A 16,515-nucleotide genomic window follows, 5' to 3' on the forward strand; every position below is an offset into this window, starting at 1 on the left:
GCGGGATGCCAGGTGCCCCTTCCCGCTAGCCAGGACAGTGGACCAGAGCTTTCATGGGATCTGCGTCCAGAGGTGGGGTGGGAGGGGTGGTCGCAGCGTGTCCCCGCCCAGCAGTGGCTGGGAGGGAGGGACCAGCGTTGGACTCCCAGCGTGGAGTGGAGGTGGGATGCAGCTGCGGGACCGGCGGGGGCGGTGTGGGTGGACCCCACTCGAGCCCGTTGAGGGGACACAGGTGTTCAGTCGATGTCTGTGTCCTCTCAGATGACAGCAGCAGTGATGTCCACAGTGACGGCAGCATGAGCCGGAATACAGCAGAGTCGCCGCCCCGCGCTGCCTACTCCTTCCGCAGTGAGTAGCCTGCTTGGGCCGGGCCTGGCTGGTGCCCGCTCTCCCTGCGGGGCTGCCTCCTGCAGAGATGCATGCGTGCGGACACTGTTCCGCCTTCCCTGGCACAGACCTGAGGGTGATGTGCATTAAGGGATGATGTAATGAGACATTTGACGTCAGAGCAGACACGTGTACAGAGTGGAATACGTCTTATTTTTAATGATGAGAGAAAATATTTAAAGCCACTTGAAACCTGCAGTCAGCTGTCTCAGGCTGTGCCCACAGCCTCCCCAGGAGGGACAGAGTTCATCACCTCTTTGCCACTAAAGTGTCTGTACTTGTTAAAGTTTTGTTAAAGTGAACTTTCTGCAGGAGCACCGCTTTCGGGGTGGGCATGTGTTTTGTTTCTTTGGAGTAACGTGCACATTAAGATTGGTTGGGCTAAGCCAGACGGTAGAGGGTCTGAAGTCCATTCTCCTGAGCGTGGACTTGACCATGTAGGAGCTGGAAACCAGAAGTTTCTGAGGGGACCTCGCTCCTCAGCTAAGCTTCAGAACCTACCTTGAAGCAAGGCCTGCTTGGGCAAGGCCTCAGAGGCAGTGCTCCAGGTCCAGGGTGTCAAGCTGCCCTTGAAACCTCAGCGCAGGGTCCATTCTTGGGGGAAGAGCATGGGCAGCCTTCCCTCCCAAAGGGGCCTGTGTTCGCGTGAGGTGGGGACATGTGTGTTAAAGCACTTGTTTGGCTTTCTCAGGTGACCGAGACCGGGACTGGGACCAGGACTGGGACCGAGACCGAGACCAGGACTGGGACCTGGAGCAGGACCGGGTGCGGGACCGGGAGCACCGCAGGGGCAGAAGCAGGGACCTAGAGTCTCGAGGCCGCTGGCCGTACGCCAGGAACCCCAGAAGCAGTACGTCAGCCACCCTGACTGCTCTCAACGCGTGCCAGGTCGGCCCAGCCTCGCCGCCTCACGACACCCTTTCTCTGCCCAGGGTTTCCTCAGCGGGATCTCTCCCTGCCCCTGACGGAGCAGAGCACGCTTGCCGAGGAGGGAGAGCACAGGCGCAGGGACTCCCTGCTGGACTGCGAAGCCGGGCCCCAGGTACGCTCGGGCTTCCTCTCGTCCGGGGGCCGTGCTTGTCATGCGGCAATGTTTCCTTTCTCAGGGGGATGCTGCCGTCTGCCCCTAGAACCCCACCTGGGCTGGGGAGGCAGCCCCAGCTGCTCCCTGAGAGGAGCCCAGGCCTCCCCAGGGGTGGCCAGCGGCCGGGGTCAGAGGACCGCTTTCCCACTTGGCATTTGTGTCATGTGGTCGGTCGGCCATGTGGGCTGTTTCCTGCTGGGCAGGGAAGCACCAGGATCCTGGAGGTCTTTCTGGCCTCACTGGGAAGACTGCAGAGCAGACTGGCAGGAGAGAGCTGAGAGGAGTGGGCTTTGAAGCCCAGCTCTGCTACCTGATGGCTGTGCAGCCTCAGTTTCCTCATCTGTGAAATGGGTTTGGTGGTCGCCTCCCCAAGGCTGTAGTGAGGAGAAAGTGATTCTCCCGTGTAGGTACGAAGCGCCTAGCACAGTGCCCGGTGGGCACACGGTCGGTGCCACAGCTGTGCAGGTGCGTTCAAGGCAGTGTGCCCCGGAGGTGGGTGCATGGAAGGACATGGGGTTTGAGCTGACTCCAGGAGCAGGGTCACCTGTGACATGGCAGTGAGGAGGGGGGCCAGGGAAGGAGGAGCCAGGGCACTGAGTCTGTAGGTCCCAGGGCTGCCAGTCTTGTAACAGGCACACGGGTGGTCTCCATAGAGGAGGTGCGCACGCCTGGCCGTTCAGCCCAGCCTGAGGGAGGAGTCAGGTGAGCGGAGTGTTACAGAGGCTTGACTTGAGCGTGAAGGGAAACACCTTGAAGGCAGTGACGCATGACATCTGAGGGAGAGGAGCAGTTGGCCAGGCGAAGCCTGCAGGTCAGGGCATCCCTGGCCTTCGGGAGAGCCCTGGCCCCGAGATGTGTTGTTGGTGGCTCCTGGGGTGGGGCTTTTAAGGGGGGTCAGGTGACGGAGGGCCTTACGTTACTCTTGGTTGTCTGGGACTTGAGCCCACGGCAGCCCCGCGTTGGACAGCGGCGGCGGACACAGGACACCGCGGGCTGGGGCTGGGGGAGGCCTTGTTGCACTCCTGGCCAGCGTCTGCGCCACACACGCCATGTGAGGCTGATACCTCTGCAGGCCGGAGCCCTCCTGCCTCTTGAGGCCCAGCCGTGGCCCCGCCCACCCTGAGCTGTCCCCCGGCCAAACCCATGTAGTGCTGGCTCTCTGCACCCACTTTACTGCTTACCGTCCTCTGGTTGCTTCCCTGAGGTGGATGCGAAGCAGGCCCCAGGTAGACCCTGGCCTGGGTCACTCGGAACCTCCAGCGCCGTGAGCGCTTCCTGCGCCCGGTGTGTGTGTAGCTCCCGTGCTACCCGCGGGCCCCACGGGAGCAGCTCCGCTGAGAGGTCTGCATCTGCTGTTGCAGGATGCAGTGTCGTACCAGGATGTGGTGGACCTCGCCGAGGACCGGCAGCCGCAGAACCCGGTCCAGGACAACATGGAGAACTACCGGAAGCTGCTCTCGCTGGGTGAGCTGCTTCCAGCTGTCCTCTCAGTGTGTGTGAGCGCTTTCGGGCGTGGAGGGCGGTGGGAGCCTTGGGCCAGTCCCAGCCAGGCCAGGCACAGACAGTAAGATCTGTGTTTTCACAAACCAGTCTGGCTTTGGATGAAGAATGCATTGTACAGGGTGGGGGGAACGCACAGGGAAACACAGTGGAGGCGGACACAGGACACAGCGGGTGGGGAAGGAGTCTTGGTCATATTCCTGGCCCCAAGAATTGCTCTTTCCAGAGTGGTGACCATGGAGACTTTAATTACGCATTGAGAACAGGGTCTTGAGTTCCTGTTTGGACTCCCCAGGGGACATCTGGCTCAGGTCCTAGGAGGCAGCTGGCTCTGCAGGAGAGCGAGCTGGCTCTGCAGGAGAGCGAGCTGTGCAAGAGTGTCGTGTCAGGCAGCGGAGCCTTGAGGAGCTCCCATGTTTGGAGAGCAGGTAGGGAAGACAGTCAGGAGGCAAGAGAACCATGAAGGCCAGTGAAAAAGAGGATCTAGATTTACAAGATAGTCATAGGAAGGGGAGGACTGAAAGGGGTGCACTGCATTCAGGGATGCTCAGAGGGCTTCGTGCAGGTTTCTCAGTGACGTCAGGAGAGCCTGCGGCCTGGGTAGTTAGGAAGCGAGACTGCAGACAGAGGACATCTGGAGCATTGGACGTGGGCTGTCTCACACTTCGGGCTAAGAGAAGGCAGACATGCCTCAGTTACGTTGATGAATTGTGGCCCCAGTATGAGATGTTGTGTTCTCCCTGTGAACAGGGGTTCAGCTTGCTGAAGATGATGGCCACTCACACATGACCCAGGGCCATTCCTCGAGGTCAAAGAGAAGTGCCTACCCAAGCAGCAGCCGAGGTGAGCCCGTGTATGTGTGCGTGCGACACACAGTGCCGCACACCGGTGAGCAGACACCCAGACACTTCACACTGCAGTCACACCGTCATGGAGCCTCACTGTTGCTTTGCACTTACATTGGGTTTCTTTTCAGGTCTGAAAACTATGCCTGAAACCAAAAAGTCAACCCACCGGCGGGGGATCTGTGAAGATGAGTCTTCCCACGGGGTGATCATGGAGAAGTTCATCAGGGACGTTCCGCGCAGCCCCAAGTCGGGCAGGGCAAGGGGGCCTGGTGATCGGGTGCAGAGGTTCTCCAGAAGGGCAGACAGTGGTTGGAAGGACGTTCCATTCAGCAAGAGGGAGTCGGTGATCCAGGAGAGGGGCTATGAAGGGAGTGCCTTTGGGGGAGGAGGCTTTAATTTTAACTCAAACCTTGTTTCCAGAAAGAGGGTTCTTGAAAGAAAAAGGCGCTATCATTTTGACACAGACGGGAAGGGCTCGGTTCACAACCAGAAAGGCTGTGCGAGGAAGAGGCCCTTTGAGTGTAGCGAGGTGAGGAAATCGGTGAGCATGAGCAGCCTGAGTGCGCCCCCGCTCCCCGACTCGCAGCCGTTTGACCTCGGGGCAATGCCCTACGTGTGTGATGAGTGCGGGAGGCCTTTCAGTGTGATTTCCGAGTTCGTCGAGCATCAGATCATGCACACCAGAGAGAGTCTGTATGAGTATGGCGAGTCCTTTCTGCATAGCGTGGCCGTCAGCGAGGTTCGCAGGAGGCAGGTGGGAGGGAAGCGCTTTGAGTGTAAGGAGTGCGGGGAGACCTTCAACAAGAGCGCCGCCCTGGCCGAGCATCGGCAGGGCCACGCGCGGGGGCGCCTGGCGGGGGGCGCGGACGAGGAGTGCGAGGAGCCCTTCATGGCCAGCCCGACCTTCCGCGAGCTGCAGAAGATCTACGGCAAGGACAAGTTCTACGAGTGCAGGGTGTGCAGGGAGACCTTCCTCCACAGCTCGGCCCTGGTGGAGCACCAGCAGGTCCACGGCCGCGGGGGCAGAGCGGACGGGCGCCGCGAGGCCCGTCGGCCCGGCCCGGCGCTCGGCGAGCTCCCGAAGATGCGCAGCTCGGAGAGGCTGTACGAGTGCAGGGTGTGCGGGGAGGCCTTCCTCCATGGCGCGGCCCTGAGGGGGCACCAGAGGGCCCACGCGCGCAGCCCGCTCTCGAGTCAGGGCAGGGGGCGCGAGGAGGCCTTCACCCCTGGTCCCTCCCTGAAGAAACGTCAGAAAACCTACTCAAGAGAGAAGCCCTACGACTTTAAAGATCCCGGGGAGGCCTTTAAAAGGCAAAGCCCAGGCCTCACTGAGCTTCAGAAAATCCATTCTCGAAAGAACCTCTACGAAGGCAGGGGGTGCCCGAAGTCTGCCATTCACAGTGCGCCCTTCCCGGAGTCGCAGAAGAGTCACACCATAACGAGGCCGCCCGAAGATGAGGAGGCCGGGAGCGCGTTCGCCGTCAGTGCCAGCCCTGCGGACAGGCAGGAAGCCCTGTGCCGTGCGAGAAAGCCATATGAGAGGTCTGTCATTCACAGCTTAGCCTTTGTGGGATCTCAGAAGAGCCACAGCGCAGTGGGGCCCACCACGCCGGAAGTGGTCCCAGAGTCCCCCCTACAAGGCTCAGGTGTCATCCGGCGTCCGAAGGTCCTGGCTGGAGCGGGCACCACTGAAAGAAAGAGACACGAGACGTCCGTTATCCACAGCTTAGCCGCCTTCAGGCCTCCCAGAAGCTGCAGTGGCAGCGAAGTCACTGGACGTGACGAGAGGGGGGAGTCCTCCGCTTACCTTCCAGACCTCCGTGGTCAGCAGCAGAAGACTCCTGCCAGAGAGAGCCCTGACAAAGGGAGCAAGACGCCCAGCTTCACGGAGTCCGTCATCCACAGCGTGTCCCGCAGTGGACCGCGGGCAAGTCTGGCCGGAGAGGGATCCAGTGGATTTAAGAAGGATGGCGAGCCGTCTGGTCCCAACTCAGGTGTCCGTGAACATCAGAAGGCTCGTGCTAAGAAGAAAAACATTGAGCAGAGGAATTATGAGACCTCTGTAATCCACTCCCTGCGTTTTGGTGACCCTGAAACGTTTCGCCCTAGAGAGAAATTTTATGAATGTCCAGAGTGTGGAGAGTCCTTTGTTCGTAGCTCGGACCTCACTGAGCATCAGAAGATACACAATAGAAAAAAGCCCTCTGGAAGTAAAAGCTACATGCGGTCTGTCATCCGCACCTTAGCCTCCACTGACCCTCAAACCAGTTACGCTGACCAGCCAGCTCAGACCAGTTACGCTGAACCACTAGCTCAGACCAGTTACGCTGACCAGCCAGCTCAGACCAGTTACGCTGAACCACCAGCTCAGACCAGTTATGCTGAACCACCAGCTCAGGCCAGTTACGCTGACCAGCCAGCTCAGACCAGTTACGCTGACCAGCCAGCTCAGACCAGTTACGCTGAACCACCAGCTCAGACCAGTTACGCTGAACCACCAGCTCAGGCCAGTTACGCTGAACCACCAGCTCAGACCAGTTATGCTGACCAGCCAGCTCAGACCAGTTACGCTGAACCACCAGCTCAGACCAGTTATGCTGAACCACCAGCTCAGGCCAGTTACGCTGACCAGCCAGCTCAGACCAGTTACGCAGACCAGCCTGCTCAGACCAGTTACGCTGAACCACCGGCTCAGACCAGTTATGCAGACCAGCCGGCTCAGGCCAGTTACGCAGACCAGCCGGCTCAGACCAGTTACGCTGAAGCACCGGCTCAGACCAGTTACACTGACCAGCCGGCTCAGGCCAGTTACGCTGAACCACCAGCTCAGGCCAGTTACACTGACCAGCCAGCTCAGGCCAGTTACGCAGACCAGCCAGCTCAGATCAGTTACGCTGAACCACCGGCTCAGACCAGTTACACTGACCAGCCGGCTCAGGCCAGTTACGCTGAACCACCGGCTCAGACCAGTTACACTGACCAGCCGGCTCAGGCGAGTTACGCAGACCAGCCGGCTCAGGCCAGTTACGCTGAACCACCAGCACAGACCAGTTACGCAGACCAGCCGGCTCAGGCCAGTTACGCTGAACCACCGGCTCAGACCAGTTACACTGAACCACCGGCTCAGACCAGTTATGCTGGCCAACCAGCTCAGGCCAGTTATGTGGACCAGCCCATGCGCAATGAATGTAAGGACTGTGGGGAGTGCTTTGCCACCACTGAAGACCTTGGCACGCATCAGAAAATCTACGCGCAAGAGAAATTCCACAGCGGGAAGCTGTTTGGAGACTCTGTCATTCAGGGTGTCGGCCTCGATGGGCCTCAGCGGGAGGAGCCTCGGCAAGACGAGCCGGAGGAGCCAGATGATGAGCAGGAGGAGGCTGAAGACTCCATCTATGGCTGCAAGGACTGTGGGCTGGGCTTCGCGGACCGCGCAGACCTCAGGGACCACCAGAGAGTCCACGGTCGAGAGTATGTGGTCGACAGTCGTGAGCACACGCGCTCCGTGAGCCACGCCCACCCCTTCGGCGAGCTCCAGAAGGACTACCTTGGGGAGCAGCTGTATGAGTGCCCGGCCTGCGGAGAGTCTTTCGTTCACAGCTCGTTCCTTTTTGAGCATCAGAGGGTCCACGAGCAAGATCAGTTTTACGGCCGCCAGAGGTATGATGAGCCCTTAGTGCAGCCCTTGGTGATCAGCCCCCCGAGGCCTCGGGTCCCACAGAAGAGTCCTCCTGCCGGGCTGTCCCTGCAGTGCCAGGTGTGTGGGCGTGACTTCATCCACGGCTCCGTCCTGAGCCAGCACGTGAGTGTGCACACCACAGAGGGTCTGCCGGAGCGCGGCCAGCGCAGCGGGGGCGCTGTCGGTGCAGGCTCAGCTCTCGCTGAGCTGCAGAGAGACCCGGCCGAGGAGAGGCGCTACCAGTGTGAGACCTGTGGGGAGTCCTTCCCCAGCCCGTCTGACCTGCGGGAGCACGTGAAGGCTCACGAGAGCGAGGAGCCTTACGACTATGGCGCCGCCTTCGTCCACACCTCCTTCCTCACTGAGCCGCCCAAGGGAGACTCGCCCTTCTACGAGTGCAAGGACTGTGGGAAGTCCTTCCTGCACAGCACGGTCCTCACAAAGCATCAGAAGCTCCATGTGGAGGAAGAAGCAGCAGCTGCAGCAGCCCAGGAAGTTGAGGCCAACGTGCTCGTGCCCCGGGAGGCTCTGCGGATCCGGGGCTCAAACGTGGAGGCCGCTGAGCCCGAGGTGGAGGCCGCAGAGCCGGAGGTGGAGGCTGCCGAGCCCGAGGTGGAGGCCGCCGAACCCAACGGGGAGGCTGAGGGGCCGGACGGGGAGGCCGCAGAGCCCAACGGGGAGGCCGAGCAGCCCAACGGGGAGGCCGAGCAGCCCAACGGGGACGCTGACGAACCAGATGGTGCGGGGATTGAAGACCCGGAGGAGAGGGCAGAAGAGCCAGAGGGAGACGCGGATGAGCCCGACGGGGCCGGGGTCGAGGACCCAGAAGAGGAAGTCGAGGACCCAGAGATTCAGGTGGAAGAGCCCTACTATGACTGCAGGGAGTGCGGGGAGACCTTCACTTCTAGCGTGGCCTATGGGGAGCACCTGAAAACCCATGCCAGGGCGATCATGCTTGAGGCCGGGAACGTCTGCGGGGAAAGCTCACAGTACACCGAACACGCCAGCACCAGCACCGGTGACAGCGGCAGGGCCGATGACAAGCACTTCACGTGTGACGTCTGCGGGCAGGTCTTTGGCGATCGCTTGTCCCTGGCCAGGCACCAGAATACCCACACTGGCTGAGGCCACGGGCCAGGGCAGAAACCTTCACCTAGGACTGGACCTTACTAAACCACAGAGCACCGGAACCAACCCACGGTGATGTCAGTGGGGAGCTTCCCTTGGCGTGTACACACCTGACTGAACGTGAGACAACTCAGCCTGAAAAGAAACTGAAGGTGGAGACCGTTCGGTCTCAGCTCTTCCCCATCCAGCCTGGCGTACGCGTGTGGGGAAGCCGTCCCACACACCTTACCTTTCATTTGAGTGATCACATTGAGGGAAGACCCGAGGGCTTTTCGAGGCTACGGAAATTGCCCCATCTGTAAATGACAGTCCTCTCACCTACGTGTAGTGTTTCCTGAGATGTATGTAAGATAGCAGATCACAGCAAACCAGTAACCACGTGTACTTGGATTCGCCATGGTGCACAGTGACAGTTTACTTGAAGAGGTACCTGGCCTGGTGCTCTCTGAGTTTTTGTTTTTTTGTTTTAGTTTTTTTTTTTTTTTTCTGGAAGAGGAAGAGAGCACCAAATTAGAATACATTTGTAAGCATCTTAGATTCTTAGAAAGATTTATTGTGCATTATTTGAACCGCATCAGTATCTGTGAGTAATTGACTGTTGTTCCTGTAGAGGTGCAGGCATGAGAGAGGAGGTGTCTTTGACACTTTGCTGTTTGAAAAGGGAAAAATACTTGCCCTTTTCAGCCACTCTGTCTACACCGACGCTTTGGAACTTAACGCTGTGTAAGCCTTTACTGTTTGTGGATTGGCCTTTTTTAACCCCAAATCGGTCGGTTGCCACCTTGTACTTTGCAGTGGTTCTCGTGCAAAAATATTACAAGTTTTGTTACTTCTTTTTTTAACCAACTTGACGTGTGTTGTTCAGTAGTGAATTCACAAAAGCTAACGCTTTTCCCTGTAAATCTTACGTCTTTGCCTTTAAAGAGTGGGTTGCAACCATCACTAGATCACGATCGTGCCTAATGAGGGTTGAGAACCGCAGGGAGAAGCTCGGCGTTGTAAATGAGGATGCAGGCTGCCGCTCTCATCACTTCCTCCGCGCGCTTCCTGCCTTAAGTGACCGTAGAATGCGGCTTCGTCCGTGTGTCCTGCCACGAGTCCGTCCGCGCCCCGCGTGCCCCGGGGCTGGCACCCTTAGAGCTCTCTAGCGTTGAACTGAACTCTCGTCTTCACCTGTCTGACCCTCAACCCCTGCCTAACTTGCATTAAAAAAAAAACTTTCTTTACAGTCAACTCAAGCTTAACGTGGACTCAGGTTCCCCAGCAGCCTTAATCTGTCTCGTGCCGTCCGCCCCTTGCTAACGCGCGTGTCTCAGCGGCCCGGCAGGGCTGCGTGTCTGCCCCCGCCTCCCCTGTGATCCAGGCTGCCCTCACGGCTCGTGGCTTCGCGTGTCCTGCGCTGGACCGTCTGTGCGCCGTTCGCTTCTCCTCCCGTCGCGTAAGTGGCGGTTAAGAAATTTTTTGGCTTTGAGTTGGCTGGGAAAAAAAATTTTTTTAATTTAAAAAAAAAACTTAAAAAAGAGGATCTTATCTTGTAAATTAAGTGAGCAAAAATTTACGAGCAGATCATTTGGGCGAGCAAAATTAAAATGCCTGCTGGGGTAATGTGTCTGAATCTCACTCTCCTGGACCCACAAGGTTAGGGCTCAGGTGGAGCGGGTCTGAGCTGGAGGAAGGGAGGGAAGGCAGGCCAAAGTTGAAGGAGGGGGGAGGTGAGAGCAGGAGAGGGAGGGAGTACGCCAAAGAAGGGAGTCCTCCTGCAGCGCCAGACAGGAGGGTGAGGAAGTAGACAGAAGGGACCCGAAGGCCAGGTGGGAGAATGACTGGGCAGTTTGGAAGAAGGGGCCTTTTTCATGGTGTGGTGTAGGCGAGGCCAGCTGTATAGACAGACCTGAGGTTGGAATCGACACCCCTGAAAACGGAGGGACCGTGAGGGGCTGCATCGGAGGCGAGGAGGACCCTTGAGGTGGGAGCCAGTCTGGGCATCGTCAGGGTGAATGTGGGCTCCTCGCTGTGGGCACTGGTATTCGTGGGTGGAACCTCTTCAGAAGGTGACTTGCCAGATGTCAGGGTGTCCGTTCCAACCTTAGGTCCGTGGGAATTAGGAACAACTTGTAAATGCCAAAAATAGGAGAACAATTAAGTGAAGGCATCCGTGGACTCTTCCGCAGCTGTTTAAAAGTGATAATCATGAAGAGTGATGTAGCAGCGTGGAAATATATTTACGGAATACGAAGTGGAGAAAACAGGACACAGAATTATATTTATACTACAGTTATAACTGTTAAAAATGCTTATAGTCAAAAGCTGTTGTGTTGCTGCTGTTGTAGGCTTCTAGTTGAGCATTATTTTCTTAAACTTCTTCAATGTTCTTTATGGTAGTGTTACTAAAAGTTTATAATCACGTTTCCATTGTGAACATAATTTGAACTCATTATCAGACACTTGGAAAACACAGAAAAGTGGAGGAAAGAAAAATCCATATTCCCACCATCCAAAGAGATACACTCTTCGAGCCCTTGTTTGTTCCCGTTTCTGTGCCCAGGTTTGTAACTGTGTCAGAACGTGTCTTCAGAACGGCTGTTGCCTTTGCGGAACTGTGGCTCAGCACTTCCATCTTAGTGTCTTCAGATGTTCCTTACAGTAGTGTCCTGGTAACAAAGTTTATTATGTTTGTTTTCATGACAAGCATAATATGTACCCAGAGGAAAAATTGGAAAATACAAAATAAATTTAAAAAGAAAAAGCAAGTCACCGATATTTCCGACACCCAACGACCGCTGTTAACATCCTGGCCTGCTTCCTCCGTCTTGTTTCAGAGCACAAGCTTGTGATTGCGACAGTGTTAGATGTGTGCGCATAAAGTCTAAAATGAGAAAAATGTGGAAGTAATTAAAGAGTGTGTCATTGTGGGATTATGGTTAAATATTTTGTCTCAAATTCCTTGAATGATCTTTCGTGTTTCAGTATTAAGTCTTCTGTATGTATTTTTCCATTACAAGTACAGTACATGCTCATGGCAAACTCTGGGAAGATTCAGTAAAAGCAGAGGAAAGAAATTCACCCATATTCCCGACCCCCAGCAGTCACTCCTGTTAACACCTTGACCTGTGCACCAGTCAGATTATTGGGGTATTGGTGATGAGTGTGCATGGGGGATCACGGGGAGAAATATGGGAAACAGTTGAGAAATGGTTGTGTGGTCATGGTGGGGTGGCGGTTAAGTATTCTGTCTCGGTTTCCTGGAACGGTCTTTATCACAGTGTTTCAGTAATCTGCCTTCATTACGTGTATCTCCATTATAAACACAGTATGTGTTCATTATAGAAACGTGGACATTACAGAAGTGTAGGAGAGAAACTCACCCATATTTTCATCATCCAAAGGCTGTGGTTAACATCGTGACATACTTCATCTTGTTTCTGTGCACAGGTTTTTGGTTTGTCAATATGGTTGTGGTCGTTCTATCTGTAATAGTGTCAACAATAAAAATAAAGTTAAGAATAAGATAATCTTCAGCCTCTTCTTTTGTGCATTTTAAGTGTTTGGGGTTGTTAAAAAATCCAAAAGCTTAGTCTCTCCTTAGGCCTTTAAGTTTGGCTTAGAAATCTTCCTCCATGTTTAATTATTGCATATTTCAACAATTCTTTTTTGAATATTTTTTCTTTCTTTTTGTATCTCCTTGTTTGTTCTTTAATGGAGGCACTGGGGATTGAACCCAGGACCTCATGCGTGCTAAGCATGCACTCTGCCACATAGCTATACCCTCCCCCTTCAACAGTTTCTTACAAGGGATCTTTTAGTACATGATTCTGCATTTTTAACTGCACTAAAAAAATTAAAACATACATTCCAAGAGTGTTTTTAAACTTTTTTGTTGTTAGTATTTTTTAAAAAAAATTTTAACACCTTTATTGTGATATGATTCCTGTACAATACACATTTTAAACTAGTTAATAACCACAAGTATATTTCAGTTACTTAAGTCTGCATTTTATATTTTTATTTCATTCAAATGAGAGATTCTCTCAAAGACAAACAAGAATGACCCCTTAACATAAAAAAGTGTTAATATTATGGTTTGGAATCTGTTTAAGGTGTCGGCCCCTAACTCTTCCCTGAGGTTAAAATGGTTGTCCCTTGTGGCATTTGCCTGTGGTCACAGCTTCGAGGGTCCTTCTGTGATAAGGGGCGTCTGCCTAGGTCGGGGTGAGAGGGTCAGCGCTCTTTGAAGACTATAGTGTGAAAGGAAGCAGAGAAGGGAGTGGAGTGAGAGTCATGGGGTGGCCCGACCAGCACCTACCCTCTTGGGGAGTGCTTCTCTCCACCCGCACCTCGGCTAGGAGCGGGGACTGTGTGCACCCCTGCCGCCACGGGGGTTCTCTGAGGTTTGGTGGTCGTGGTTCCCAGTTCCAGTCAGGCCCAGACCCAGACCCAGACCAGGGCTGCCAGGTGGTCACATAGGCTGGGGCTGGGTGTGCCGCTGAACAAACACCCCGAAAGAGCCTTGTGCCAGAGGGGAGCTTGGTTCCTGGTGCTTCACCCACCCCAGTGCCCAGTGGATTCTGGCTGAACTGCCCCACAATGGGCTCCCTAAGAACTCCGGCGTCCTCAAAATAACCCTCCTCTCACACGAGCTGGCTGTGTTCTTGGTGTGGGTTTCACTGTTTCTACCAGCCCCGAATCCTGTCTCCTTTCTGGGAGCCACTGAGCCTGGAGGGAATGCCGCAGTGCCCGGCCCTTCCCTGGTGCCCGGCAGGGGCCCCGAGCCGAAGTCGTTCCCGTGGCCTCGCTCCTGCTGCCCAGACCCCCAGCGCCGCTCTGGGAACTGTTCTTCCTGAGGCCTGGCTGCCTGGTTCTTCCTTTGATTCTCTGAGCACCCCGTACCCTTCCAGGCTCTTCCTCACATGCTTTACCTGGCCACAGTTGGTTAGTTATGACCCTGAAGAGCCCTGACAGATACAGAAGTGGAGACCAGAGAGTGGGTTGGATACTAAACCCTTTGGGAAATTGGGATGCTTCGGATTCAGCACTGGGCCTTGGGACGGGACACAAGGAGACCAGGGTGCATGGCAGTAAAACGCCCGGTCCGGAGTCACCTGCTTCCCCGTGTGAAGAGCTTCATAGCCGCGGTCACAGACAAATCCGAAGACCGTGAAGAGTGTCAAGGTCAGAGGTACAGGAGGGTTTCCACAGACACCCTGAGCCTGCAGGTCACTGGCTTCAGTCGGCTAAATCTGTAGTCCTGCCCTGTTCCCAATATGAAAAGCTTGGGCAGAAACAGACTCAAGGGCATAGAGAACAAACTTACGGTTCCTCGGGGTGGGGCAAAGGGGGTAGGAGGGATAAATTGGGGGTTTGAGATTTGCAGATATAAACTATTATATATAAAATAGATAAACAAGTTTCTTCTGTACAGCACAGGGAACTATATTCAATATCTTGTAGCCTATAACGAAAAAAATATGAAAAGGAATGTATGTGTGTATATGGATGACTGAAACATGATGCTGGACACCAGGAACTGACACAACATTGTAAACTGACTATACTTCAATTAAAAAGAATGCAAAAAAAAAGAAAAAAATTTGGCAACCTAGGGAAACAGGATTCCAGCTATTGGAATGGTGGTGTCTGAGAGACTTGGAAATTTTGAAGCCACTCTGAAGCTCTAGACCCTCTAAAACATTCCTCATGTCACCACCCCCCTCCCAAGAGTAAGTTGGGGTGAGGGTAGGGGAGCTACCTGTGGGAGGGGCGGCTGCTTGAAATGCTCTCTGATGTCTGTCCGCAGCGATGGGTAAAACCTAAGTATTGACAAGGGATCACTTCTTGAAAGGAAGTGTGCCTGGGAGAGGAGTCCTGATACAGATTCGTAGGTGTGATGCCCCCACGAAAGGATTTATATAACAAGATAAGCCGAAGTCTAGGTCTGAAAGAGGTGGCCTAGGGCCACCATACTGGAGTCACAACCTCCTTGAGTCTGTCTCATAGATAGACGACATCAGGGACCTTGAGGAAGGACTCCATTACACAGAACACTTCTGTTTTACATAGATAATCCACCTGTTGATAAAGAAACAAACCTTCCAAGAACCAGGGGATGTTTCACCCAAACAGACACTAATCCTTGGGGATTCAGTGGAGAACACAGCGGGGTGAAGAGACATTAAGATACAACGTGCTGTCTGCAGACAAGCCAGCTCCTGAGAACTGGGCTCTGCATGTTCTACCTTCCAAAGTCTTCACCTGGATTAAGTCACTCCTCCCGGGAAGGCATGAGTGAGAAGGAAGCCAGGACTGGTGCTAGGTCCATCCTCCAACCAGCCAGATATCTGGGGACAAGTGGGTCACACCAAGCCGCTTTCATCATAAAGAGGGCAGTGTCTTATCCTTGGTGGAATTGTGACATGTTCTGGATTTAGATTTTTTCTTTCCCTCCCCACCAGTCTCTTCTCAACATGTGTGGGCTTACTGTGTGCTTCATACACCACTTAGGTACCATATGTAACAGTCATCCATCAGAATAATGCTGTGTAACAAGCAGCCACAAAAACCTCAGTGATGCACAGTAAGTGTTTATTTCCCCAAAATCTCAGATCATCTCAGGATTGGCTAGGTGGCTCTGCTTATCTTGGCCTGTTCACATGTGGGGGCCAGCCTGCCGCCAGCTACGTAGGCTAGTTACAGCTGAGGGTGGGAGACTCCCATCCTCCTGAGACTAGTGGACTACCTCCGGGTGGCGGTGGCAGAAGTGCAAGAGGACAAGTGAAAATACACAAGGCCTCTTGGAGCCTAGACTTAGAATTAATTTGCTGTCTCTTTCTCCTCATTCTGTTGGCCAAAACAAGTCATTTGGGGTGTGGACTATACTTCACCTTTAGGAGAGGAATTCTAAAGTCATGTAACTGAACTGAAAAATTCCTTCATGGGGTTCAAAAGCAGACTTGATGAAGCCGAGGAAAGAATCAGTAAACCTGAAGGCAAGTGATTCAAAATTATTTGGTCAACAAAGCTACATTAATCAAAACAGCATGACACTGGCCTAAAAACAGGCAAAAAAGATCAATGGAACAGAATAGAGAGACTAGAAATAAGCCCACACACTTCTGGTCAACTAGCACATGACAAAGGAGGCAGGAGTGTGCAGTGGGGAAAGGCAATCTCTTCAATAAGTGGTGCTGGGGCCGCTGGGCAGCTACACGCCAAAGAATGAGATTAGAACATTCCCAAACACCCCGTACAAAAGCAACCTAAAAATGGATTAAAGGCCTAAATGTAGGATTAGAAACCATAAAACTCCTCAAAGTAAGCGTAGGCAAGAACACTCTGATATAAATCATAGCACTATTCCTTTGGATCTGTCTCCGGAGGCAGAGGAAACAAAAGAAAAATAAACAAGTGGGACTTAATTGCACGTCAAAGCTTTTGCACAGCAAAGGAAATCATCAACAAAAGGAAAAGACAGCCTACTGAATGGGAGGAAATATTTGCAAACAGTATGACTGATAAGGGGTTAATACCCAAAATACATAAACAGCTCATACAACTCAACATCAAAAAAACGAAAAAGGAAAAAAAAAAAAGGCCAAAGAACCTAATATAAAAATAGGCAGAAGACCGGAGTAGACATTTTCCCAAAGAAGACACACACAGATGGCCAACAGGCACACGAAAAGTGCTCAACATCACTTACCATCAGGGAAATGTAAATCAAAATCACAATAGATATCACCTCACACCTGCCAAAATGGCTATCTTCAAAGAGCCCCAAACAACAAATGCTGGCGAGGATGTGGAGAAAAGGGACTCCTGGTACACTGTTGGTGGGATTGTCAACTGGTGCAGCCACTGTGGAAAACAATATAGGGGCTCCTCAAAAAGCTAAA

General features: G+C 53.7%; 1 protein-coding gene across 7 annotated transcripts in view; it reads left to right on the forward strand.

The window, feature by feature from the left end:
• Positions 1 to 12,138, forward strand: part of PEG3 (paternally expressed 3) — a 41,284-nt gene extending 29,146 nt beyond the window's left edge. For all 7 annotated transcript variants that reach the window (XM_072968318.1, XM_072968316.1, XM_072968319.1 and 4 more), the window contains 6 exons: positions 262 to 348; positions 1,079 to 1,237; positions 1,320 to 1,429; positions 2,833 to 2,935; positions 3,722 to 3,814; positions 3,948 to 12,138. In XM_072968318.1, the coding sequence (XP_072824419.1) occupies positions 262 to 348; positions 1,079 to 1,237; positions 1,320 to 1,429; positions 2,833 to 2,935; positions 3,722 to 3,814; positions 3,948 to 8,623 (5,228 nt within the window). In that variant the 3' untranslated portion in view covers positions 8,624 to 12,138. The remainder of the gene's footprint in view (positions 1 to 261; positions 349 to 1,078; positions 1,238 to 1,319; positions 1,430 to 2,832; positions 2,936 to 3,721; positions 3,815 to 3,947) is intronic.
• The last annotated feature ends 4,377 nt before the right edge of the window (positions 12,139 to 16,515 follow it).

This window comes from Vicugna pacos, chromosome 9 (genome assembly GCF_048564905.1).
Source record: "Vicugna pacos chromosome 9, VicPac4, whole genome shotgun sequence".
NCBI classification, from domain to species: domain Eukaryota; kingdom Metazoa; phylum Chordata; class Mammalia; order Artiodactyla; family Camelidae; genus Vicugna; species Vicugna pacos.